This window comes from Scomber scombrus, chromosome 5 (genome assembly GCF_963691925.1).
Source record: "Scomber scombrus chromosome 5, fScoSco1.1, whole genome shotgun sequence".
Classification (NCBI taxonomy): domain Eukaryota; kingdom Metazoa; phylum Chordata; class Actinopteri; order Scombriformes; family Scombridae; genus Scomber; species Scomber scombrus.
Genome location: NC_084974.1, coordinates 31,109,827 through 31,137,041, shown reverse-complemented (window position 1 = coordinate 31,137,041; position 27,215 = coordinate 31,109,827). Strand labels below are relative to the sequence as shown.

The following is a 27,215-nucleotide window of genomic DNA, read 5'->3' as shown; positions in this document are numbered from 1 at the left end:
TGCTTCAGTTGTTGTTTCTACTGCAGTGGTTATTTCTGCTGCTGTAGTGGTTGTTGCTGCTGCTGTAGTTGTTGTTGCTACTCCAGTGGTTGTTTCTGCTGCTGCAGTTGTTGTTGCTACTCCAGTGGTTGTTTCTGCTGCTGCAGTGGTTGTTGCTGCTGCCGTAGTGGTTGTTTCTGCTTTTTCAGTGGTTTGTGGTGCTGTAGTGGTAGTTGCTGCTGCTGCAGTTGTAGTTGCTGCTACTGCAGTTGTTGTTTCTGCCGCTGTAGTGGTTGTTTGTGCTTTTTCGGTTGTTGTTGCTAATGCAGTAGTTGTTGCTGTTGCTGTAGTGGTTGTTGCTGCTTCAGTGGTTGTTTCTGCTGCTGCAGTGGTAGTTGCTGCTGCTTCAGTTGTTGTTGCTGCTCCTGCAGTGGTTGTTTCTGCTGCTTCAGTTGTTTTTGTCACTGCGGTAGTTGTTGCTGCTGCTGTAGTGGTTGTTGCTGCTGCTTCAGTGGTTGTTTTTGCTGCTGCAGTGGTAGTTGCTGCTGCTGCAGTGGTTGTTTCTTCTGCTTCAGTTGTTGTTGCTACTGCAGTGGTTGTTTTTGCTGCTACAGTTGTAGTAGCTGCTGCTGTAGTGGTTGTTTCTGCTGCTTCAGTTGTTGCTACTGTGGTGGTTGTTGCTGCTGCTGTATTGGTTGTTTCTGCTGGTGCAGTTGTAATATCTTCTTCTGCAGTGGTTGTTGTTGCTGCTTCAGTGGTTGTTGCTGCTTCTGCAGTTGTTGTTGATGCTGCTTCAGTGGTTGTTGCTGCTGTTTCAGTGGTTGTTGCTGCTGCAGTGGTTTTTTCTGCTGCCTCAGTCGTTGTTGCTACTGCGGTAGTTGTTGTTGCTTCTGTAGTGGTTGTTGCTCCTGCTGTAGTGGTTGTTTCTGCTGCTTCAGTTGTTGTTTCTACTGCAGTGGTTATTTCTGCTGCTGTAGTGGTTGTTGCTGCTGCTGTAGTGGTTGTTTCTGCTGCTGCAGTTGTTGTTGCTACTCCAGTTGTTGTTGCTGCTGCTTCAGTGGTTGTTTCTGCTGGTGCAGTTGTAGTTGCTGCTTCTGCAGTGGTTGTTGCTGCTGCAGTGTTTTTTTCTGCTGCCTCAGTCGTTGTTGCTACTGCAGTAGTTGTTGTTGCTGTTGTAGTGGTTGTTGCTGCTGCTTCAGTTGTTGTTTCTGCTGCTGCAGTGGTAGTTGCTGCTGCTTCAGATGTTGTTGCTACTGCAGTGGTTGTTTCTGCTGCTGCAGTGGTTGTTTCTGCTGCTTCAGTTGTTGTTGCTACTGCGGTAGTTGTTGTTGCTTCTGTAGTGGTTGTTGCTCCTGCTGTAGTGGTTGTTTCTGCTGCTTCAGTTGTTGTTTCTACTGCAGTGGTTATTTCTGCTGCTGTAGTGGTTGTTGCTTCTGCTGTAGTGGTTGTTTCTGCTGCTGCAGTTGTTGTTGCTACTCCAGTGGTTGTTTCTGCTGCTGCAGTGGTTGTTACTGCTGCCATAGTGGTTGTTTCTGCTGCTTCAGTTGTTGTTGCTACTGCGGTAGTTGTTGCTGCTGCTGTAATGGTAGTTGTTGCTGCTGCAGTGGTTGTTTCTGCTGCTTCAGTTGTTGTTGCTACTGCGGTAGTTGGTGCTGCTGCTGTAGTGGTTGTTGCTGCTGCTGTAGTGGTTGTTGCTGCTACTGTAGTGGTTGTTTCTGTTGTTTCAGTTGTTGTTTCTACTGCAGTGGTTATTTCTGCTTCTGTAGTGGTTGTTGCTGCTGCTGTAGTTGTTGTTGCTACTCCAGTGGTTGTTTCTGCTGCTGCAATTGTTGTTGCTACTCCAGTGGTTGTTTCTGCTGCTGCAGTGGTTGTTGCTGCTGCCGTAGTGGTTGTTTCTGCTTTTTCAGTGGTTTGTGGTGCTGTAGTGGTTGTTTCTGCTGCCTCAGTATTTGTTGCTACTGCAGTGGTTGTTTCTGCTGCTTCAGTTGTTGTTGCTACTGCAGTAGTTTTTGCTGCTGCTGTAGTGGTTGTTGCTTCTGCTTCAGTGGTTGTTGCTGCTGCTTCAGATGTTGTTGCTACTGCAGTGGTTGTTTCTGCTGCTGCAGTGGTTGTTTCTGCTGCTTCAGTTGTTGTTGCTGCTGCTTCAGATGTTGTTGCTACTGCAGTGGTTGTTTCTGCTGCTGCAGTGGTCGTTGCTGCTGCTTCAGATGTTGTTGCTACTGCAGTGGTTGTTGCTGCTGCTATAGTGGTTGTTTCTGCTGGTGCAGTTGTAGTTGCTGCTGCTGCAGTGGTTGTTTGTGCTGCTTCAGTGGTTGTTGCTGCTACTGCAGTGGTAGTAGCTGCTGCTGTAGTGTTTGTTTCTGCTGCTTCAGTTGTTGTTGCTACTGCAGTGGTTGTTGCTGCTGCTGTAGTGGTTGTTTCTGCTGGTGCAGTTGTAGTTGCTGCTACTGTAGTGGTTGTTTCAGCTGCTGTAGTGGTTGTTTGTGCTTCTTCAGTTGTTGTTGCTAATGCAGTAGTTGTTGCTGTTGCTGTAGTGGTTGTTGCTGCTGCTTCAGTGGTTGTTTCTGCTGCTGCAGTGGTTGTTGCTGCTGCTTCAGTGGTTGTTTCTGCTGCTGCAGTGGTAGTTGCTGCTGCTTCAGTTGTTGTTGCTATTGTGGTGGTTGTTTCTGCTCTTGCAGTGGTAGTTGCTGCTGCTTCAGTTGTTGTTGCTATTGCGGTGGTTGTTTCTGCTCCTGCAGTGGTTGTTTCTGCTGTTTCAGTTGTTTTTGCTACTGCTGTAGTTGTTGCTGCTGCTTTAGTGGTTGTTGCTGCTGCTTCAGTGGTTGTTTTTGCTGCTGCAGTGGTAGTTGCTACTGCTGCAGTGGTTGTTTCTTCTGCTTCAGTTGTTGTTGCTACTGCAGTGGTTGTTTCTGCTGGTGCAGTTGTAGTTGCTGCTTCTGCAGTGGTTGTTGCTGCTGCAGTGGTTTTTTCTGCTGCCTCAGTCGTTGTTTCTACTGCAGTAGTTGTTGTTGCTGTTGTAGTGGTTGTTGCTGCTGCTTCAGTGGTTGTTTCTGCTGCTGCAGTGGTAGTTGCTGCTGCTTCAGATGTTGTTGCTACTGCAGTGGTTGTTTCTGCTGCTGCAGTGGTTGTTTCTGCTGCTTCAGTTGTTGTTGCTACTGCGGTAGTTGTTGTTGCTTCTGTTGTGGTTGTTGCTCCTGCTGTAGTGGTTGTTTCTGCTGCTTCAGTTGTTGTTTCTACTGCAGTGGTTATTTCTTCTGCTGCAGTGGTTGTTGCTGCTGCTTCAGTGGTTGTTTCTGCTGGTGCAGTTGTAGTTGCTGCTTCTGCAGTGGTTGTTGCTGCTGCAGTGGTTTTTTCTGCTGCCTCAGTCGTTGTTGCTACTGCAGTAGTTGTTGTTGCTGTTGTAGTGGTTGTTGCTGCTGCTTCAGTTGTTGTTTCTGCTGCTGCAGTGGTAGTTGCTGCTGCTTCAGATGTTGTTGCTACTGCAGTGGTTGTTTCTGCTGCTGCATTGGTTGTTTCTGCTGCTTCAGTTGTTGTTGCTACTGCGGTAGTTGTTGTTGCTTCTGTAGTGGTTGTTGCTCTTGCTGTAGTGGTTGTTTCTGCTGCTTCAGTTGTTTCTACTGCAGTGGTTATTTCTGCTGCTGTAGTGGTTGTTGCTGCTGCTGTAGTTGTTGTTGCTACTCCAGTGGTTGTTTCTGCTGCTGCAGTGGTTGTTGCTGCTGCCGTAGTGGTTGTTTCTGCTGCTTCAGTGGTTTGTGGTGCTGTAGTGGTAGTTGCTGCTGCTGCAGTGGTTGTTTCTGCTGCTTCAGTCGTTGTTGCTACTGCAGTGGTTGTTTCTGCTGCTTCAGTTGTTGTTGTTGCTACTGCAGTAGTTTTTGCTGCTGCTGTAGTGGTTGTTGCTGCTGCTTCAGTGGTTGTTTCTGTTGCTGCAGTGGTCGTTGCTGCTGCTTCAGATGTTGCTACTGCAGTGGTTGTTTCTGCTGCTTCAGTTGTTGTTGCTGCTACTGTAGTGGTTGCTGCTGATGCTTCAGTTGTTGTTGCAGCTGTTTCAGTGGTTGGTGCTACTGTTTCAGTTGTTGGTCCTGCTTTAGTGGTTGTTTCTGCTGATACAGTGGTTGTTGCTGCGGCTTCAGTGGTTGATGCTGCTGTTTCAGTGTTTTTTTCTGCTGCTGCAGTGGTTGTTGCTGCTGCTGCAGTGGTTGTTTCTGCTGCTGCAGTGGTTGTTGCTGCTGCCGTAGTGGTTGTTTCTGCTGCTTCAGTTGTTGTTGCCACCGCAGTGGTTGTTGCTGCTATTTCAGTGGTTGGTGGTGCTGTAGTGGTAGTTGCTGCTGCTGTAGTGGTTGTTTCTGCTGCCTCAGTCGTTGTTGCTACTGCAGTGGTTGTTTCTGCTGCTGTAGTGGTTGTTTCTGATGCTTCAGTTGTTGTTGCTACTGCAGTAGTTGTTGCTGCTGCTGTAGTGGTTGTTGCTGCTGCTTCAGTGGTTGTTTCTGCTGCTGCAGTGGTAGTTGCTGCTGCTTCAGATGTTGTTGCTACTGCAGTGGTTGTTTCTGCTGCTGCAGTGGTTGTTTCTGCTGCTTCAGTTGTTGTTGCTACTGCGGTAGTTGTTGCTGCTGCTGTAGTGGTTGTTGCTGTTGCTGTAGTGGTTGTTTCTGCTGCTGCTGCTGTAGTGGTTGTTGCTGCTGCTTCAGTGGTTGTTTCTGCTGCTGCAGTGGTAGTTGCTGCTGCTTCAGTCGTTGTTGCTACTGCAGTGGTTGTTTCTGCTGCTGTAGTGGTTGTTTCTGATGCTTCAGTTGTTGTTGCTACTGCAGTAGTTGTTGCTGCTGCTGTAGTGGTTGTTGCTGCTGCTTCAGTGGTTGTTTCTGCTGCTGCAGTGGTAGTTGCTGCTGCTTCAGATGTTGTTGCTACTGCAGTGGTTGTTTCTGCTGCTGCAGTGGTTGTTTCTGCTGCTTCAGTTGTTGTTGCTACTGCGGTAGTTGTTGCTGCTGCTGTAGTGGTTGTTGCTGTTGCTGTAGTGGTTGTTTCTGCTGCTGCTGCTGTGGTTGTTGTTGCTACTGCAGTGGTTTTTTCTGCTGCTGCAGTGGTTGTTTTTTCTGCTTCAGTTGTTGTTGCTACTGCAGTGGTTGTTGCTGCTGCTGCAGTGGTTGTTTCTGCTGCTTCAGTGGTTGTTGCTGCTGTTTCAGTGGTTGGTGCTGCTGTAGTGGTTGTTGCTGCTGCTTCAGTGGTTGTTTCTGCTGCTGCAGTGGTAGTAGCTGCTACCTCAGTGGTTGTTGCTGCTGTTTCAGTGGGTGGTGCTGCTATTTCAGTGGTTGGTGCTGCTGTAGTTGTTGTTTGTGATGATACAGTGGTTGTTTCTGCTGCGGCAGTGGTAGTTGCTGCTTCTGTAGTGGTTGTTGCTGCTGTTTCAGTGGTTGTTTCTGCTGCTACAGTGGTAGTTGCTGCTGCTGCAGTGGTTGTTTCTGCTGCGGCAGTGGTAGTTGCTGCTTCTATAGTGGTTGTTTCTGCTGCTGCAGTGGTAGTAGCTGCTACTGTAGTGGTTGTTTCTGCTGTTTCAGTTGTTTTTGCTACTGCAGTGGTTGTTTCTGCTGCTGTAGTGGTTGTTTGTGCTTCTTCAGTTGTTGTTGCTAATGCAGTAGTTGTTGCTGTTGCTGTAGTGGTTGTTGCTGCTGCTTCAGTGGTTGTTTCTGCTGCTGCAGTGGTAGTTGCTGCTGCTTCAGTTGTTGTTGCTATTGCAGTGGTTGTTTCTGCTCCTGCAGTGGTTGTTTCTGCTGCTTCAGTTGTTTTTGCTACTGCGGTAGTTGTTGCTGCTGCTGTAGTGGTTGTTGCTGCTGCTTCAGTGGTTGTTTTTGCTGCTGCAGTGGTAGTCGCTTCTGCTGCAGTGGTTGTTTCTGCTGCTTCAGTTGTTGTTGCTGCTACTGCAGTGGTTGCTGCTGATGCTTCAGTTGTTGTTTCAGCTGTTTCAGTGGTTGGTGCTACTGTTTCAGTTGTTGGTCCTGCTTTAGTGGTTGTTTCTGCTGATACAGTGGTTGTTGCTCCGGCTTCAGTGGTTGATGCTGCAGTTTCAGTGTTTTTTTCTGCTGCTGCAGTGGTTGTTGCTGCTGCTGCAGTGGTTGTTTCTGCTGCTGCAGTGGTTGTTGCTGCTGCCGTAGTGGTTGTTTCTGCTGCTTCAGTTGTTGTTGCCACCGCAGTGGTTGTTGCTGCTATTTCAGTGGTTGGTGGTGCTGTAGTGGTAGTTGCTGCTGCTGTAGTGGTTGTTTCTGCTGCCTCAGTCGTTGTTGCTACTGCAATGGTTGTTTCTGCTGCTGTAGTGGTTGTTTCTGATGCTTCAGTTGTTGTTGCTACTGCAGTAGTTGTTGCTGCTGCTGTAGTGGTTGTTGCTGCTGCTTCAGTGGTTGTTTCTGCTGCTGCAGTGGTAGTTGCTGCTGCTTCAGATGTTGTTGCTACTGCAGTGGTTGTTTCTGCTGCTGCAGTTGTTGTTTCTGCTGCTTCAGTTGTTGTTGCTACTTCGGTAGTTGTTGCTGCTGCTGTAGTGGTTGTTGCTGTTGCTGTAGTGGTTGTTTCTGCTTCTGCTGCGGTTGTTGTTGCTACTGCAGTGTTTTTTTCTGCTGCTGCGGTGGTTGTTTCTTCTGCTTCAGTTGTTGTTGCTACTGCAGTGGTTGTTTCTGCTGCTGCAGTGGTTGTTTCTGCTCCTTCAGTTGTTGTTGCTACTGCAGTGGTTGTTGCTGCTGCTGCAGTGGTTGTTTCTGCTGCTTCAGTGGTTGTTGCTGCTGTTTCAGTGGTTGGTGCTGCTGTAGTGGTTGTTGCTGCTGCTTCAGTGTTTTTTTCTGCTGCTGCAGTGGTAGTAGCTGCTACCTCAGTGGTTGTTGCTGCTGTTTCAGTTGGTGGTGCTGCTATTTCAGTGGTTGGTGCTGCTGTAGTTGTTGTTTGTGCTGATACAGTGGTTGTTTCTGCTGCGGCAGTGGTAGTTGCTGCTTCTGTAGATGTTGTTGCTGCTGTTTCAGTGGTTGTTTCTGCTGCTACAGTGGTAGTTGCTGCTGCTGCAGTGGTAGTTGCTGCTTCTATAGTGGTTGTTTCTGCTGCTGCAGTGGTAGTTTCTTCTGCTTTAGTTGTTTTTGCTGCTGTAGTGGTTGTTTCTGCTGCAGTGGTTGTCTCTGCTGCTTCAGTTGTTGTTGCTACTCCAGTGTTTGTTTCTGCTGATACAGTGGTTGTTGCTGCTGTTTCAGTGGTTGGTGCTACTGTAGTGGTTTTTTCTGCTGCTTCAGTTTTTTTAGCTACTGCAGTGGTTGATTCTGCTGCTGTAGTGGTTGTTGCTGCTGTTTCAGTGGTTGTTTCTGCTGATGCAGTGGTAGTTGCTGCTGCTGCAGTGGTTGTTTCTGCTGCTGCAGTGGTAGTTGCTGGTGCTGCAGTGGTTGTTTCTGCTGCTTCAGTTGTTGTTGCTTCTCCAGTGGTTGTTTCTGCTGCTGCAGTGGTTGTTGCTGCTGCCGTAGTGATTGTTTCTGCTGCTTCAGTGGTTTGTGGTGCTGTAGTGGTAGTTGCTGCTGCTGCAGTGGTTGCTTCTGCTGCCTCAGTTGTTGTTGCTACTGCAGTGCTTGTTTCTGCTGCTGTAGTGGTTGTTTCTGCTGCTTCAGTTGTTGTTGCTACTGCGGTAGTTGTTGCTGCAACTGTAGTGGTTGTTTCTGCTGCTTCAGTTGTTGTTGCTACTCCAGTTGTTGTTTCTGCTGCTGCAGTGGTTATTGCTGCTGCCATAGTGGTTGTTTCAGCTGCTTCAGTTGTTGTTGCTACAGCAGTGGTTGTTGCTGCTGCTGCTCTAGTTGTTGTTGATGCTACTGAAGTGGTTGTTTCTGCTGCTGTAGTGGTTGTTGCTGCTGTTTCAGTGGTTGTTTCTGCTGATGCAGTGGTAGTTGCTGCTGCTGCAGTGGTTGTTTCTGCTGCTGCAGTGGTAGTTGCTGGTGCTGCAGTGGTTGTTTCTGCTGCTTCAGTTGTTGTTGCTTCTCCAGTGGTTGTTTCTGCTGCTGCAGTGGTTGTTGCTGCTGCCGTAGTGATTGTTTCTGCTGCTTCAGTGGTTTGTGGTGCTGTAGTGGTAGTTGCTGCTGCTGCAGTGGTTGCTTCTGCTGCCTCAGTTGTTGTTGCTACTGCAGTGCTTGTTTCTGCTGCTGTAGTGGTTGTTTCTGCTGCTTCAGTTGTTGTTGCTACTGCGGTAGTTGTTGCTGCAACTGTAGTGGTTGTTTCTGCTGCTTCAGTTGTTGTTGCTACTCCAGTGGTTGTTTCTGCTGCTTCAGTTGTTGTTGCTTCTCCAGTGGTTGTTTCTGCTGCTGCAGTGGTTGTTGCTGCTGCCGTAGTGATTGTTTCTGCTGCTTCAGTGGTTTGTGGTGCTGTAGTGGTAGTTGCTGCTGCTGCAGTGGTTGCTTCTGCTGCCTCAGTTGTTGTTGCTACTGCAGTGCTTGTTTCTGCTGCTGTAGTGGTTGTTTCTGCTGCTTCAGTTGTTGTTGCTACTGCGGTAGTTGTTGCTGCAACTGTAGTGGTTGTTTCTGCTGCTTCAGTTGTTGTTGCTACTCCAGTGGTTGTTTCTGCTGCTGCAGTGGTTATTGCTGCTGCCATAGTGGTTGTTTCAGCTGCTTCAGTTGTTGTTGCTACAGCAGTGGTTGTTGCTGCTGCTGCTCTAGTTGTTGTTGATGCTACTGAAGTGGTTGTTTCTGCTGCTGCTGCTGTAGTTGTTGTTGATGCTACTGAAGTGGTTGTTTCTGCTGCTGCAGCGGTAGTTGCTGCTGCTATAGTGGTTGTTTCTGCTGCTTCAGTTGTTGTTATGGCTACTGCAGTGTTTGTTGCTTCTGCTTCAGTGGTGGTTGCTGCTGATGCAGTGGTTCTTGTTGGTGCTGTGCTCACAAACATCCAGGATAGCGTCATAAAAAGGACAGTGAGGACCAGTCTGCTGTCCATGGCGGGAGCAGAAAGGGGAAGATCCTTCCATTGAATACAATAATATAATGAGTCAGTTAATTGGCTGGTCGTAAAATGGTTACAGGTGAAATATTTTTATAAACATAATACCCAAAGGAGTAGTAAAGGAGAACTTAAATGTTAGTAAAGAAAAGCTTTATTTAATGCTTGCAGTTACATGGTATACCACTGGAAAGTCAAAACCTTTCATAAAATTATGAATAATTGATATATCATCAATGTAAAAAAAATACTGTATTATAATTAAATGCCAATCGATATTTAAATTAATATTTAAAAATGCAATTCCCCCCTCACACCAAGTACAAGTCTAATATGTAATTTAGCTTACTGTGATTTTAAAGAATGTTAACGGTTATAACGGTTAATAAAAGCAAATTATAATTTGGATGAAATTATATTCATCGTCATACATTTCACTCAAACATACTTAAATATACCTAGTATGACCGAAACAGTGTGTAGAAATATGTTTCTCTAGAAAGTGAAGTAGAATTCTCAACTTGAATAATTGCATTAAAAATTCAGTTTCTGGTGACACATATTTCTGCCCATACGAAACACTCTTAATAATTACTTATTACTTACAATAAACTTAATTATATAATATTTTAAAAATTGAAAACAACTTTTAAACTTTTATACATCATTGAATTTTTCTATTCAAATGATGTATATTTCAATACCAATTCAAATAAACATGATTCAAATTCAATGTCTAGTGACACATATTTCTGCCCATATAAAACTCTCTTAATTATTATTAATTACTAACAATATACTTGATTATGTAATATTTTAACTTTAACTTCAGCTATTTCCAAAAAATAAATAATAAACCTAAATGCAATTTTTGAAGAAAGGTATATTACATTGATTACATGTATACTATATGGCATTCTTCCAGAAGTCATTTAAGAATAGAGAATAATGTAATATATTGCTTCAGCTTACCTGTAGATCTTCAGTTTGATGGGTGAAATTTGATAATAAACAAAAATATCTGTAGATCCGTTAATGAAGATCTTGTGTAGTTTTATTCTCAGCTGTGCCTGACAGGTGAGCTATTTCCTCTGATATCTTTAAAAAGCTTACAGGCAAATATGTGACACCTGTCCACTCTGTGCCGCTATTTAAACGAAGTAGGAGAGAAGAGTCCAAAAACAAGCCAGACTTCTCTGACATCATGGATGACGTTGCCACAGGGTGGGGTGCGTTGTACTGTATGTGAGTGGACAAATCCGGCCGGTCCGGTCTCTTTATTTTTCTACATAAATTCTAAAACCAATGTTTTTATAGTCAAAGTGAGGTTGAGAGATGAAGTTAGAGAAGTGTTCAGTGTGAAAAGTGGTTCTCAAATTTCTTAGATGGTCCCTTTTTTAGTGAGCCACCTTTGGGCTTTGGACTGTACAGCTCATTAAGTTGTGTGATTTCAAAGAATGGGTTTGGGCCAAATTCATTTTTGTGAGAGATAGCGACACGCTTAACACACACAGTATGTAATTGGTTATGTATTGGTGGTATGGGTAATGAAAACAATCTTAAGACAGGTGACTCAATGCCAAGAACAGGTTTAACTGAAGCAGTGCGAACTGTCATTCATGCGTCAAAATCTCCTTTGTGTTGAGTGTTAAAAACACTAACCTGCCTTGTCTATTGTGCAGGCAAATCTAAACAATTGTCAGTTTATAATAGTGGGCAGAGGCAACTATTCAATTATGTCTAAGCCAAAAAAAGGACAGATGACCGTACACGTGAGAATCATCATCATCAATCTTAATTTGTATAGCGCCAAATCACAACAGAGTCATCTCAAGGCACTTTACACATAGAGCAGGTCTAAACCGAACTCTTCAGGTTTAATTTTAAAGAGACCCAACATTCACACATGAGCAGCACTTAGTGACAGTGGCAAGAAAAAACTCAATTTTAACGTGAAGAAACCTCAGAAACAGACTCAAAGAATGTGTGAAATTAAATAAAGAATGCAGACAACTCTCTACTACTGTGCCCCTGAGAGTCATCAAATAGTGTGAATCTTAATGCGAATGTAATAACTAGAGCTGCAAATATTATTTATTTTTAACTATTGATTAATCTAGTGAGTATTTTATCGATTAATCGCTTGGTCTATAAAATGTCAGAAAGTGAAAAACACCTGTGACGTCTTATTTTGTTCAACCAACAGTCAAAATGCCAAATAAATTCAGATTAGATTCATGAAGTTTATTGTCAAAATACGGAGGTTCAAGACGGAAAAAATGCAATGAAATTCTTACTTTGCTGCTCTCCTTACACTCAATAAACACAACAATAATATATATTAAAGTTAAACTAAGAACAATAAAATTAAGTTAGAAGAAAAAATAATAATTAAATAGACAAGTGAAGTGCCAAAAACCCGAGTTAATTTGTAAAGTGACTTTGTGTTTTGTGCCAACAGATAGTGTCAGTGGTGATGCTGGAGTGGGGAGTGCAGTATTTAGTGTGTTGTATTGTTCAGGAGCCTGCAGCCTGTGGATAGAAACTGTTTGTGAGTCTTTGATTTGACAGCGTTTTCCTGACGGCAGGAGTGTAAAGAGACTGTGTTGTCTGTGTGTGTTTTGTCCTTAATGATATTATGGGCCTTCCTGATGACCCTGATGGTGTAAATGCCCTGTAGTGATGGGAAGGCTGTTCCATAGATGGACTGGGCAGTGTTTATCACCCTTCCTGTCCTCACCTGTGCAGTTTCCGTACCACACTGTGATGGAGCTGGTGATGACACTCTCGAACAATGCATCTGTTGCATCACAAGTTACTGAGGATTTCCTCAGCCTTCTCAAGAAATACAGTGTAGCGAAACAGGGTGAGGTCCTCGATGATGTGGTTGCGGAGGAACTCAATCTCTTTTGTCTTGTCTGTATTTAAGGAGAGATTATTTTTCTGGCACCAGGCCACCAGTCCTGCCACCTCTCCTCTATATATATGCTGCCTCCTCTCCAGCAGTGATCAGTCCTATGACAGGTGGTGTCGTCCACAAACTTTATAATGCTTGTGTTGGACAGTCATAGGTGAAGCGGGTGTACAGAAGAGGGCTCAGCACGCAACCCTTGGGTGTCCCTGTGCTCACAGTACTGATGCCTGATGTCTGGTTTCTAACTCTGACTGACTGGTCTGTTTGACACATGTATGACAAAGTGTGAAATTGTCAAATGCAATAAATTAATCAATTATCAGGATAATTAATTTTCTCTTTAGTAATATATATATATAGAGAGAGGGATTTTTAGATTTCCTCCACAGTAATTTTCTGACATGGGTGTTTCCATTGTAATGGGCATTATAATACCTATCCAGCTTTTCTTTCATTCCCAACAAACCGCTGTTACGTGAAGAAGTAAACTAGTCACTTTATGTCTTAGCAGTTGTAATAATGTAATAATGGTAGACTACAGCAAATAGTGAACACTTAAATAGAATAAACTCAACAGTTCAATTAGGTTTAACAAAACAACAAATGCCAAGAAAGAATTCAGAGGAAATGCATAGTTGTGAGTAGCACCTGAAATCCACCATGAGATCAGGAGTCATGGTCAGCTTAACATACAGAATGTGTTTTAAGTGGGTGTGAAGTTCTTCTAACAATAAAATGTTTCAGTAGAGTTTCAAGAAATACTACAATGTTATCAACTCAAAACTGAAACAACTGAAATGTATGAGTTGGCGCCAGTCCCGTCTGTAAATGAATGACTGTTTCTGGTTTCCTGCATGGAGAACAAAAGGGTTAGATAGAAAATAGAAGAAGAAGAATAGGTAGCGATAAAAGAACAATAAAACTATTCTATTTGTTGCTCATCTGGAGGACTGGAATGTTAACAATGACACGCAGTGATGGAGGTATTCAGATCTTATACTTAAGTAAACTTTGTATTTTTAGAATATATTTTGTTATGTGGGTCTGCCTTACCACAGTTTAATAATCATACATTGCATTGTGATTAACACGTTAACGCTGACATCCCTAATATTTATATTCTGTCTGAAATGTGGCTTACAGTAAAACTAGATTGTGTCCAGTGATGGTGTAGGTTGTTAACAAAAGAGGAAAACTATTCTATTTTGTGTGCCGAGATCTTGCTTCATCTTGCCGTGTTATCAAAAGAGCTATTCAGCCTTATCTTGCATCAGGCGGACGGTGGCCGCGACGCGTCTTTGTTAGTTTCAGACTGACGCAGTTGTCATTTTCTCACCCTGCGCGCCCACGTTGTCTAAATAGCAAATGCATGTGTACCCATGAGAAGTGTAGATTTCAAAATGAGGTGCGGTCAGGTGCATTGTTGATGGTTCAGTTGCTATTTTCGTGAAGTCACTGACGCATATTTCACTGTTATTTTAAGGGCGTATCATCACATTTTAACAGGCGTGTGCACAATGAGTGTACACTCTGCCTGTCACACACACACAGGGACAGGCAGCGGCAAACAAACATGCAAACAATAGAAACAAACAATAGAAATAAAAGAAGCCTAATACATTAAAATATTAAAAGATATGTCATAATAATATTTATCAGAATGAATTAATTAAATAAGAGATTCAATGAGAATCAGCCTTCCACTACTCTGTATGTGTGTTGGGGGGGTTTCAGCACCTTGGAGAGTGCCACTGAGGACACAGTGAATTGACAGAAGGAGATGCAGCACAGAGTGAGTTGTTGGTGTTTTTGTGGAGAATGGGTCTGATTCTGGATGAAAGACGCTCCGCTGCCACTTTATCAAAAGTAACTTGTTTGACCATTTTTCTGCCATTAAAATAGAAAACATGGAGTTGGAAACGCCCTAAAGGCTCATCATGCCATGTGCTATAGATCGTTAAACTAAGGCCCATTGTGCATCATTGATGGTAAAATATTCATTTTTATTTCTCACTTTTGTATTTAATTACATTTCAGAGCCTTTACTTTCTTACTTTTACTTGAGTAAAAGAGTTGAATCAGTACTTCTACTTTTACCGGAGTCTTTTTCTATACAAGTATCTTTACTTCTACTTAAGTACAGAATAGGAGGACTTTTGCCACCTCTGATTAAAAAAAATGCGATTAATCACGATTTTTAAAAAGATAATGGTTTGACAGCCCTAATGTACATATTATACTTGAATTAAAAAATAATATATGAAATGCTGCCTGTAAAGCTTTATCTCTCTTTTTTTTTTTATATCAGTGTGTATTGGGTCACATATACAAAGATACCGATATATATTTATATCAGCTGATCGATATATCGGTGGGACTTTGCTGTCGACGAGAAAAAAGACAGAGAAAGCAGCTGTGGTCGAATGAGCAAGAGAGTGAATGAAGAGAGCATCACAAAGCTCAAACATGCCAACACCTGATTGGGGCCCTGTTGAGGCAAATCAAGCCTTTATTCATAAACCTGAGTTTACTTGACTCCTCCTACTCCTCTTCCTCCTCCTCTTCCTCCTCCTCCTCTTCCTCTTCCTGTCAGTCACAATCGGCACCAATGAGAACAAACGGATGCTGGCAGTTCACCAAACTCAGCTTTCAGTCGATGTTTAATAGACGTCACACAATTGATCTGTGCTCTGTGTCGGGCTGACAGTCATGCAATGTGAATATTTGATATTCCATTCAATCACTCATGCTTGTTTTACATTTATCTGCAGAACACAATGAACAATGAAAGAGTTTAAAAACACAAAACACCATGTCGCAATATCATCACAATATTCAGCCGGTCAGTAAAGATGTTTTATTATTTACAGGAGGAATCTTCTCCTAACTTTTCTAATCAAAAGTATCTGAGTTATAAAAATTCATTTATTGATTTCAACATTTTGGAGTCTAAAGAAAACATTTATGTTTCTGTATGCACATTCAATATTTTTACATTGATGATTTATCTTAAGTAGTGCCAGGAAATGTACTTCATCGCTCATCATATTACAGGTTTTATGTTTTTTTGTGCTTTGTTTAGTGAAAAATACTTTATTTAAAGCTTGTAAGTGTTTTGTTAAAATCTTTACTTGGCTTTTGGATTGAAACTTTGATCTTTGAGGTGGAACTACAATTTCATTACTGTACAATTACAGATTAACGTTTGAGGGATTTTTAATATTTAATGCATTTCTTTGTTTGCTTGAAGAGGAGACGTTAAGTTTTTATATTCGGCTCTACTGCGGCTTAAATGCTAACAGTCATTTCTCTGGCGTGAACTCCACCGAGCAGCTGAGATTTGCCGCCTCGGCTCCTTCCTTGAAGGCAAACAGGAAGTACATGACCTTCCTGACTTTGGCCAGCTCGGCGATCCTTTCCCCGAACTCCTGCATGTCCGCCTCCAGACATTTGAGCTGCGAATCCTCGGGGTCGTCGGCATTGCGCCAAAACGTCCCGATGGGCTCCAGGAGCTGGCGGGTCATCAGGTGGGTGAGGTCGGGCGTCCAGTGCTGGGAAATGCCGGTGATGGTGACGCGACCGTGGCCGGTGAGGGAGAAGTACCAGCGGGTGAAGTTCAGCTCCTGGATGTGGAAGTCCAGCCGATAAACGGCCTCGTGGGGAAGAAGCAGACGCTCGCCGTCCTGCCGCTTCTGTCCCGACCGCTGCAGAGACGACACGCGAAGACGCATCATCTGCAGAGGAAGAAGAAGAAGAAGAAGACACACAAGGAGGGAGATAAAGGAAGAAGAGGTTTTTAGAAGGGGTGGAGAAGGAGGAGCAAGCACACCATGAAGAAGAGGATTGAAGGCTTTGAAGCTGCTACTGGTTACTGGAACCTTTACATTGTAATGATTCCCAAACCATGAATCCAATGTTACAGCTGGAAAACATCTGTCAGAGTTATTGTATCATCACTAGTTAGGAGGAATAATGAGAACATACATGCAGCACCTTTCTGCTCATGGTTTCACGCTAATCCACCGCCAAATCAGCCTAAACAAAAAAGGATTTAAAATATTTGAAACTTCAGCTTTGAACATTGTACAGTTTTCTTTTTATTCTGTGTTCAGTATACAGAACTCAGTTTACCTCCTTATCTCTATGTATATTGTATTTGTCCCTATTAAATAAACCACAAGCACAACTTTTGTCTCTAAAATATCAGAAAATTGAGAAAACGTGTCCAACCAACAGTCCAACCCCCCCCTTCAAAAAACAGAGAAGAATGACTTAAACGAATAATTGATTATCAAAATAGTTTCCGATGAATGTTTATTTTTGTAATCGATTGATCGTTGCAGCTCGTCTCTCAGCGCGATGTGAAATGCAGGTTTACGTTGGGTCAGTCGACCTCTGCGGTCGGTTACATCACCGCCAATGACAGCAGACAGGAAGAAACTCAGACTAATAATCAGTATTTTAACTCGTGTGTCTCACTGTGAAGAATCCAAGCATCAAATAAACACAAAGACTTAACACGAAGGAAAAAATAAAAACTACAGAGTTAAATTCAGTAGATAACTGATGTTAGAAAGCATTCAACTCCAATTAAAGTCAATTTTACACTTCAGACTCTCAGTGAATAAATATAAATATATATAATCATTGGCCACTTCATTAGGTAAACCTGTGCAATCTAATTCAATCCAATACAATTCTACTTTTATGAAGTTTATACAGTTTCAGTGTTTGTTAACATTGTCATAAAGGTGATAATTCTACTTTGTGTTTAATACTGAAGTCGTACTAAGTGGTGGCGTACTGATGAGAATTACGATACTGGTGTTTGCCCTCCTCATGTATGTTAATGGAGTAGACAAAATAGTAGGAACACCAGTCAATATAATGAACCCTAATACATCACCATCACCCGTTATGAGCTCAATAATAAACATAAAGTCGAATTATCACCTTCCTGACAATGTTAAGAAAAACTGAAAATGTATAAAACCTCATAAAAGTAGAATTTATAGCAGAGCTGCTGTTATAGTTTCTTGAAAATATTAATGTTTAATGTTTCATTGACAACTCCAGAAAAAAACCCTCCAATGTGCAAAAACCTAAACAACAACACCTAATTAAGGCTTTAATCTGTGTATATATTTAAACATATAGTGGAAGTTGTCAGTTGGGAGTGAGGCTCACCTCCGTCAGCGCCGTGTCTCGTTTAAACGGCAGCACCGTCACATCAGAGGCAGATTCGGCCTGGTTAGCCTGGTCCATGTCCGACTCGGAGGTTGTAATCCTGGGTAAAAAAAAAAGAGAGGAGAGGTCTGCCTGTGTGGATGAAAGCTGAGATAGAGGATAGATAGATGGATAGATAGATGGAGCTCTGGTAGAGGTTCTGATTTTGCAACCTCTCTCTCTCTCTTTCCCTCCCTCTCTTTCTCTTTTTCCCATAGGCTTGCATGCTGTCTCTATCTCTCCCCTCCCCTTCCCAACTATTTCCATCCATCCCACTCTAGTGGTTTCTCACTATTACCCCCCCCCTCCCCCCCTCCCCTCCACCTCCATGCCCACAGGCTAGTTTAGTTAGGACACATTGACACATAAAATGAGAGACACACTGGCAGATCAATGTGAAAAAACAGTGTCAGTCAGAATAATTAGCTGTCCTCTCTCTCTCATGTTGAACCCTGTTTATTTTAGTTTATTTTAATCCTTTAAAACCCTGATAAGTGACATTTCTGCACCAAATAAGCCTGGAAACAATGTTTTTATGCATTGTTTAATATGAAAAAAATGTGTCACAGTAGAATAATTGAACTTGGATTAATAAGAAACGGTTTAGACATGTCTGGAAACTACTCTCTAGGCTTTTTTTTGTTTAAGGTGTCAAGGAGGTGGGTGATGTGTGAGGGTGCTAGGCAACGGGAGGCGCTGATGACGTCCGAGAGGGAACTCTGGGAGTTTCCTGAGGGCTTCTGGGAGCTCGACTGGTCTTGGTTTAACGGATCAGTTATTTATTTATATATCGGTCGTCTCACTGAGGATTGTGATGTGCGTGTGTGTGTGTGTGTGTGTGTGTGTGTGTGTGTGTGTGTGTGTGTGTGTGTGTGTGTGTGTGTGTGTGTCGGTGTTAATGTGTCGTCAGCAGGGATCTGAGCGCAGGATGCAGGAGGATAACGTTCCCTTGTTAAAAAACGTTGTCGCTCATCGTGTTAATTATAGATGCTGAAGGTTAATTGAGGGGAAACAACCTCAACGTTCAACTTTATGGAACTAATGAAATAATCTGGTTTAAGTCGGTTTTAAAGCATCTGGAACATCTGGCTTCTAATTTATTGTTTTTACTTTTATTTCAAATATCTGTAGAGACTCATACCTGTTGATTTGTCTTCTTTTTGTTTTTAGTGTGCAGCAGTTCTTTCTATCTGTTTATTGTTTTAATGTTACAGGTTACTATTAGACCACATCACCAAATTCATCACAAATTGATAATTTAGTTCTTTAGTTGTTGTTGTTGTTTTTATGGCACACAATAAAATACACACAACATTACTACATATAATAACATAGAGTGCAGGTAAAGCTTATTCCAAGAAAAGTTACCATTAGAAATGTTTCACAATGTTACAGAAAATAATATGAACAATTTGTGAGTGTGTGTAAAGGCTTTATAAACCTGTATATTACACACTTTTATTGATACAATCAATCAACTCACTGGTAAAGCTTCACATGTTTCCATATGATAAGAAATAAGTGTCACATATCTAATTATAATATGTGTGTTATCTGTTTATAAATGTGGCCATAAGTCTGTTTATACTATAAATATACGATGATTCACTTTGTTAAAACGATGATGACACATTGTCCCACTTTATAATTGATTTCTTTAAATCAGCTGTTGTTTAATTTCACAGTTAATTTACCAGCCTGAAGAAAAGAAAAAAACAAATGTAATACAGGAAATCAAAATAATACATGCAGAACTTTTTGAGATAACTAACAAAAGAGAAGCCAATAGAGTTTGTGTGGTTAATTTATTTCCTTGTTTTGTACTGGGGGAATTTTTTATGTGATCTGTTAAAAAGTTACAACAAAGAGGATCTTTGATCTAACTAAGAAATGCGGAAAAGGAGGCGTGAAAGTTTAATGGTTGAGCTTATGTTGTTTTATTATTTGCTGTGTCAGAGACTGTTAAATAAACCCAATAAACTTGGTTTAAGTGTGAAAACAGTATAGTTTGAGCTTAGTGTAAAACACACATGTATAATTTATATTTATATAATGCGGCGATGTTCACTGTAGTTACAACGTCCTGTTTGAAAAAGTAATCCCTCACTGTGACTTAGCAGGTTTTTGGGTTTGCAGGCTGTCAGCTTAGATTGATTGAGTCATTTGTTTATTGAGGCAAGGTCAATTGATGGCAAGCTCTCTTTTCCAATGACACTCAAAATTACAGAACACATGAATGAACATACACAATATGATCTTTATTAAATTCAGACCGCAGAACATTGAACAATAGGCATTTGAAACTAAAGAAATAAGACTATCTAGTTCAAGAACACGCTGCAGGTCATTCCACTTCTGAGGGGGAATAGACCTGAAGAGCAGGGGATTACATCGGGATTGTTTAAAATCAAGTGTGCAAGTTACAAGTAGTAAATGAGATTAAACTGATGACAGGTAAAACATGCAGCGAGGCTTTGTAGATAAACATCACGCAGCGCTGTTTCCTCCTTACAGATAAAGAGCACAGTGATGAAATCTGAATGATACGCTGCATCAAGAGGCTTCAATGTTGAGATAGCAGCATTCATAGAGGACGGAGAACAATAGTTTTCTGACTGCTCACGTCTAAAGATATCAACCCTTTGTAGGTCACACCAGGAAAAAGCTATTTTAAAACATCATTTCTTTGTTTTTCCTTCCTCTTTGAAGCCATGGCAACGTAAAACATGGATTTTATTTCCTCATTGAGCCTAAATGTGATGTTTTACAGCCTAGGTCTACAGACCTCATTCACACTTCATTTGTTTAAACTTTTATTAAAAACATGTTAGAGACTCATTCTGTTCGTCTACAAGATGAAAAAATGAAACTCAACTTCAGAAATGTCTCCAGCAGGATCTCTGATGTCAGCAGTGATTTGTGTTATTCTTCGTTTATACACTAAAGCACAACCTGTATCTATAGCAACCATAGAACAACCTGTATCTATAGCAACCATAGAACAACCTGTATCTATAGCAACCATAGAACAACCTGTATCTATAGCAACCATAGAACAACCTGTATAATGTTAAAGATGGCGACCATTGAGGATGAGAAGTGTTCATAGCTCCACACTCAAACCATCCAGGTTCTCATAGTGCTGCATGTTTCCATACTGTGTGAACTCACAATATTAAAGTGTAAGAACAGAAGAAGAGATTTGGGAGTTGAAATGAAATGAATGGCAGCTCACTTTTTTGCTCATGAGATCTTTTTTTCTTTCCCTGCAGGTGATTCCTGACTGGAAGGAGCAGGAATGGGATAAAGAGAAACCGGAGTCGTACACCGGGATGTTCCACTTCCGGTTCTGGCGGTTTGGTGAATGGGTCGACGTGGTGATCGATGACCGGCTGCCCACAGCCAACGGAGAACTGGTTTACTGTCACTCCAACGACAGCAACGAGTTCTGGAGCGCGCTGGTGGAGAAAGCCTACGCCAAGTAAGACTAAACAACAGCTTTTAAATCAGGGGGGTCAAACATGAGGCACGTGGGCCAGAACCGGCCCGCCGAGGCGTCCAATCCGGCCCACTTTCCTTTCTTCCTTCCTGCCTTCATTCCTTCCTTCCTTCACTCTTTTCTTTCTTCACTCTTTCCTTCCTTCTTTCCTTCCTTCCTTCCTTCCTTCGCTCTTTTCTTTCTTCCTTCCTTCCCTCCTTCCGTCTTTCCTTTCTTCTATCATTTCTTCCTTCCTTCCCTTCTTCCTTCCTTCCGTCCTTCCTTTCTTCCTTCCTTCCCTCTTTTCTTTCTTCCCTCTTTCTTTCCTTCCTTCCTTCCTTCTTTCCCTCTTTTTGTTCTTCCTTCTTTCCTTCCGTCCTTCCTTTCTTCCATCTTTCCTTCTTTCCTTCTTTCCTTCCCTTCTTTCTTCCTACCTTCCTTTCTTCCTTTCTTCCTTTCTTCCTTTTTTCCTTCCTTTAAAATCAAGTCCTTATTAAGCAATTAATTTATCACATCAGTGGTGATAAATTACCACTGATGTGATAATACTAATATTTATTGTAGTATAAAACAGAAAATAATATTTAACAAGAGATTTCACACAGAATTTAAATTGAATGCTTGAATTTGTACCGACACTTTTTTATTAAATGTGTAAAATACAAAATTATAGGATTTTCCATATTAATGACTGATGTGTTTAATGTACATCGATTTTATTATTTAATGGTGTAAAACTGATGTTGAGTCTGTTTCTTACATTTATTGTTTGTTCTTGTAAGGACTGTTTTGTTCAATTTGAGGGTATGCAGATGTTAATGTGTGTGTGTGTGTGTGTGTGTGTGTGTGTGTGTGTGTGTGTGTGTTTCCAGGCTGTACGGATGCTACGAGGCGTTGGATGGAGGCAACACGGCCGATGCTCTGGTGGATTTCACCGGTGGTGTTTCGGAGCCGATGGACCTGATGGAGAACGGGATCAAAGAGGAAGAAGAAAAACGCAACGAGCTGTTCGAGAGAGTCCTGAAAACCCACACCAGGGGGGGTCTGATCAGCTGCTCCATCCGGGTGAGCAGAGGACACACACACACACACACACACACACACACACACACACACACACGGATGCAGCAGTGATTAATGGCCGTGTGGTTCCAGGCTACCAGCGCAGCAGACATGGAGGCCAGGCTGGACTGCGGGCTGGTGAAGGGTCACGCCTACGCTGTGACGGACGTCCGTAGGGTGAGGCTGGGCCACGGCCTGCTCGCATACTTCAGGTCGGACAAGCTCACCATGATCCGCATGAGAAACCCGTGGGGACAGAAGGAGTGGAACGGGCCCTGGAGTGACAGGTATGTACAGAGATGTGTTCAGAGATGAATACGAACCAACGTTTTTGTTTGTTTTACTTATAATACTTTAAAAAGCAAACATACTTTGCACGTAAGTGCTTCACAATGGCAGGAATGTTTACCCACATACAGATATAAAAGGAGCAAAATAGAACAAAGTTGAAGCACGAATTTGAAGTCCAAAGAAATCAGATAACAAGTAAAACAGATGAAGTTACAGTTAAAAGCCAGAGTATGTTCATGTTCATAAAATGCTTCTCCTCACCTTTTAAGCTGATGTTTACAACTCAAAATGGATGTGATTTCAGTGTTTTATTTTAGGCTTTTGTTGTCTTTTTACACACACACACACACACACGCACGCACGCACGCACGCACGCACGCACACACACACACACACACACACACACACACACACACACTCCTTTTGGCAAGTTTGTTATATTTGAGAGAATAAAAGTGAGTCAATCCAATACAACAGCTCTGCTTTAAATTCTGCTTTTATGAAGTTTATACATTTTCAGTTTTTGTTAACATTGTCATAAAAGTGATCATTTTACTTTATGTTTCTTACTGAGCTCGTATACTAAGTGGTGGTGTACTGAGGTGAATTATATTGAATGGTGTTCCTAATATTTAGCCCCCCTCGTGTTATCATGTTAATGGAGTGGACCAAATATAAGAAATCTTAAAAGAATCAACAGACTCAGACTGTCTAACGGAGCCGAGGGGCCGATCCACAAAAGACAGAAAAGACCCCCGATCTTTTTTCTCCGTGAGCTGCCATCATACTAAGGTGGGGGGGATCTGAGGGGAGAACATCTGAGATAAATGTAATGAGACCATGGAGGGAGTTATAAACAATTAGAAGAATATTGAATGTTATCCTGTGGCAGCAGAGTTTTGGATCAGTTGTAGATGGGAACTAGATGAAGGGATACCTGGCGAGTTACTGTAGTCCAGTCTGGATAATATTAGACGCTTTCTAGGTCAGAGGATCAGAGAAAATACCTGATTTTGGTGGAAGCTGGAGCTGTTTGTTGAACTTTAGATCACTATCAAATATAAACATTATTATCATGTGGTCTGATGTGGACAAAGAGGTGATTGATGTTCTGGGCAATGATAGTGGTATGATGGTATGATGGCATGATGGTATGATGGTATGATGGTATGATGGTATGATGGTATGATGGTATGATGGTATGATGGTATGATGTCGCTGTTGTTCCTCATTTAACTGAAGGGATTTATGACCCAAATACATTAATTATTATTTCTTAACCGCACAGTGTCATCTCTAGGCGGAGCACACACACAGCCTGTTTCTGTGGATGTGCGCGCCCATATCCAGGAATGTCACGTACTTTACAAACAGCTCATTCTAATTAATCATTAAAAGCTGCTTTGATTTAGTTTTGTTAGCTGCTGTCAGTCAGTATTTATGACTGCTATTGATTCAGTGTCTTTAGCTGTTGTCTTTCAGTATTTTTAGCTGCTGTCATTCAGTTTTTATAGCTGCTGTCATTCTTTGTTTTGCTTATTGTTGAGCAACTGATCCTCTGTTGTTTTTACTTCTTACTGTTATAATAGCGTTAGTCATGAGGCAGAGCCGTACTGTTTTCTGACACACGCTTGCACATAACCTTTTATTTCATTTGTGACAAAACACCAAAGCTTTTACCTATTTGGGGAAAATGCATTAAAGGCAGATTTCTTTAATTATATGTAGACTACTTTAGACCAGGCCCATAAAAAACAACTATACCTAAATCTGGATTATCTCAGTGAGGCCAAAGTCTCTTTAAAACACAATTTCAGATTTTTAAGACACAAAGGCAGATTTCACAGTTTTTTTCATCTATTCCTGCATGGTCTAAAGTTGTCTACATATGACTAACACGCTGTTATAACAGTAAGAAGTGGAATAAAAACAAAGGATCAGTCGCTCAACAATAAGCAAACTCTCTGGCTGCTGGTCTAATGCATACAGCAATGGCTCAATATGATCATAACTCGATTGCTTTCATAATTTTACCTTTGTTTTGCTTTGTTATATAGTTTTTATAAAGGGTCGTGATTGATTGTGTGTGTTGCCGAATTTGTATGCAGTACTATGTCAAAATACCACCACATGGATACAATACAGTGGAATAGCTAAAGCCCATCACGAGCAATTCCTCTGTATTTTTTTGAAGTACAGTGACAATAAAAGCATCATATCTTATCTTATCTTATATCAGAGGACAGAGGAGATGGAGGTGCCTCATGACAAAGACGGTGAGACAGAGATAAGCACATAGTTGTATGAAATGCGAATTATATAAAACAGAAACAGAAAATGAAATGATTCTCTCTAAAGTTCTGGCTATCGGCTCCTTTATTAGAAACTACAGAATGTAAGACAACTTTGTCGTATACATATTTTAGTACTATACTTTCTGGCAGGATATTATCATTATGACCAATTTGATTATTTCCTGGATTTTGTATCAACATAGTCCCTAAATGTATGTAGAAATACAGCAAATGGGATTCACTTCTCAAAGTTACACCCTTCTGGGTCACATAAGGAGAAGTCGTCAAATTCAAGGCTAAATGGTTTTAATAATTATGCTATGATACTATCACCCCTCCTCTCCCCCCACATCTCACACACACACACACACACACACACACACACACACACACACACACACACACACACACACACACACACACACACACACACACACACACACACACACACACACTCTACATACACACACCTTAAAGAACACAACCTTCGCTCCATCACCATGCATATGTCTATATCAACCTAAAGTAGGATGTTCCTCTCATAGCATCCAATACATTTGTACAACTTCTCCCTTTTTTCTCTCTTTGTATCCCCTCTCCTCCCTTTTTTGGGGGTTTTTTGGGTTTTTTTCTCTCAGTCCTATTTTTGTCCCCTTCCCTCTTGTTAAAGGTTGTCTCTGTCTAGGTCTTCATATGTATGTTATCCGTATTTTATGTGTCTTCAGTCACTACTTTGGGGTTTGGGAAACAACGTTATATGAATTCCTGCATCTATCATTGGTATTGGTTTTGTAGGTGTTGTTACATGTCAGTATTTAGGGTGTTTTTACTTCTCTAAAATGTCAAAATGTGTCAAATTTGACCCTGAACATGATGTAAGGGTTACACTGCTGCTGCTTTATTGTCTTTTTAAATTATTCTTATATGTTTCTTAGCTATGATTAGTTATTTATTCTATTTCTTTTGCTCTCGGGTTCCTGAGAAACACAATTTTTCAAATGGAAAACATTTTTCTGGCAGAGGACCTACCCAGACCCCTTATTCTTTTGTGTCCCCTCCACAAACCAAAGTTACACCCTTGTTGTCAGGTTACATAATTCTTTAGAAACCTCTTCATGATGGTTTCACTGAGGTGTAGCTGGAGGTGACTGACTCGTTTTCCCACCTGTTTGCAGCTCTGAGGAGTGGCAGAAGGTCAGTCAGAGTGAGAGGGAGAAGATTGGCGTCACCGTGCAGGACGACGGAGAGTTCTGGTGAGTTGGAGTGCAGCGCTGCCCCCTGGTGGCGGAAAGCCTGCACCTGCATGGGACTTTCATTCACAGACCTAAAGTAATTCTCAGAGGTCTGTTACACTTTCACAATCTTCATCTATTGATAATTTGTTTTTTTTTAATTGCTGATTTAACCCTCCTGTTGTCCTCGAGTCAAGGAGGGAAGAAGGAAGGATGGAAGGGAGGAAGAAGGAAGGAAGGAAAGGAGGGAGGAAGGATGGAAGGGAGGAAGAAGGAAGGAAAGGAGGGAGGGAGGAAAGGAAGGATGGAAGGATGGAGGAAAGAAGGAAGGAAGGAAGGTAGGAGGGAGGGAAGGAAGGATGGAAGGGAGGAAGAAGGAAGGAAGGGAGGAAGAAGGAAGGAAAGGAGGGAGGAAGAAAGCAGGGAGGAAAGGAAGGAAGGAAGGATGGAGGAAAGAAGGAAGGAAGGAAGGTAGGAGGGAGGGAGGACTGAGGGAGGGAGGGAGGGAGGGATGACTGAGGGAGGGAGGGAGGGTGAAAGGAAAAGAGGAAGGAAGGAAAGAAGGACAGAGGAAAGAAGGAAGGGAGGGAGGTAGGGGGAGGAAAGAAAGAGAGAAGGAGGGAGGGAGGAAAGAAGGAAGGAAGGAAGGACAGAAGGATGGAAGAAAGGAGGATGGAGGAAGGAAGGAAAGAAGGAACAGTTAAAACAGACGGGGTCAATTTGACCCGGGAGAACGACACGATGGTTAACTGACCCTGACGACCTCTTTTCTTAAAATAATACTGATGTTATTATAATTATCTCTGATCATACAGTAGATTAGTCTAATTATGAGTAATCCAACTTTCTTCTCCTCTCTTCTCTCTTTCTGCAGGATGACGTTTGATGACTTCGTCGCCAACTTCACAGACCTCATCCTGTGTCGTCTCATCAACACCTCCTACCTGAGCTTCCATAAGACCTGGGAGGAGGCTGTGGTGCGGGGCTCCTGGAGTCGTCACGACGACCCGCTTCTCAACCGAGCCGGAGGCTGCACCAACAACAAGCAGACCTTCCTGCAGAACCCACAGGTGTTGTTTTCTCTCATTTATTCATAATGTGCAGATTTGGTGTAAGGCAGGGTAACAATAACAGTGTGTGTGTGTGTGTGTGTGTGTGTGTGTGTGTGTGTGTGTGTGTGTGTGTGTGTGTGTGTGTGTGTGTGTGTGTGTGTGTGTGTGTGTGTGTGTGTGTGTCTCACTTCTGTGTTTGCAGTATGTGTTTGACGTGAAGAAGCCGGAGGACGAGGTTCTGATCTGTTTGCAGCAGAAAGACCGCAGAGCCACGCTGAGAGAGGGACGAGGAGAAAACCTGGCCATTGGCTTCGACATACACAGGGTCAGTTTAGTGTGTGTGTGTGTGTGTGTGTGTGTGTGTGTGTGTGTGTGTGTGTGTGTGTGTGTGTGTGTGTGTGTGTGTGTGTGTGTGTGTGTGTTTTCAAGACATTCACAGACTACACAATACTCCAGATGTTAGTATAGACTGAACATTAAATGAAGGTGCAGGCTGTATCTAATAAACAGGCGACTGAGTGTATACAACACCATATAATAATTTATCACCATGTCAATGAAACAATGATTGGAATTTATCAAAGTGTCACAATACTTGAACAATGAAATACAGATACACATCAGCACACACTCTAACAGAGGAAATAAAACAACAGCACAACTGCTTGGAAACTGGATGAGAAGAAGAACATTTATTTATAAAGCGCTTTTCACAGACATGAGTCACAACATGCTTTACAGGAAAGAAACAGA

At 42.2% G+C, this 27,215-nt stretch overlaps 2 protein-coding genes across 2 annotated transcripts in view; one reads left to right on the top strand and one right to left on the bottom strand.

Moving 5' to 3' along the window:
• LOC133979986 (calpain-5-like) overlaps positions 1-27,215 on the top strand; it is a 130,892-nt gene that overhangs the window by 100,545 nt on the left and 3,132 nt on the right. Inside the window, exons 4-9 of the mRNA XM_062418543.1 lie at positions 20,326-20,534; positions 21,404-21,596; positions 21,687-21,880; positions 25,354-25,431; positions 26,285-26,480; positions 26,665-26,787. Of these exons, the coding sequence (XP_062274527.1) occupies positions 20,326-20,534; positions 21,404-21,596; positions 21,687-21,880; positions 25,354-25,431; positions 26,285-26,480; positions 26,665-26,787 (993 nt within the window). The remainder of the gene's footprint in view (positions 1-20,325; positions 20,535-21,403; positions 21,597-21,686; positions 21,881-25,353; positions 25,432-26,284; positions 26,481-26,664; positions 26,788-27,215) is intronic.
• Positions 15,130-17,068, bottom strand: ompa (olfactory marker protein a). Its single transcript, XM_062419614.1, has 2 exons — positions 17,015-17,068; positions 15,130-15,561 (listed from the first exon to the last, which is right to left on the bottom strand). The coding sequence occupies exon 2, from the start codon at positions 15,559-15,561 to the stop codon at positions 15,130-15,132; it is 432 nt and encodes a 143-aa protein (XP_062275598.1). The 5' UTR covers positions 17,015-17,068.

What these genes read in the sequence shown, in the direction of transcription:
- ompa (XM_062419614.1), bottom strand. Translation starts at nt 15,561, where the DNA reads ATGATGCGTCTTCGCGTGTCGTCTCTGCAGCGGTCGGGACAGAAGCGG.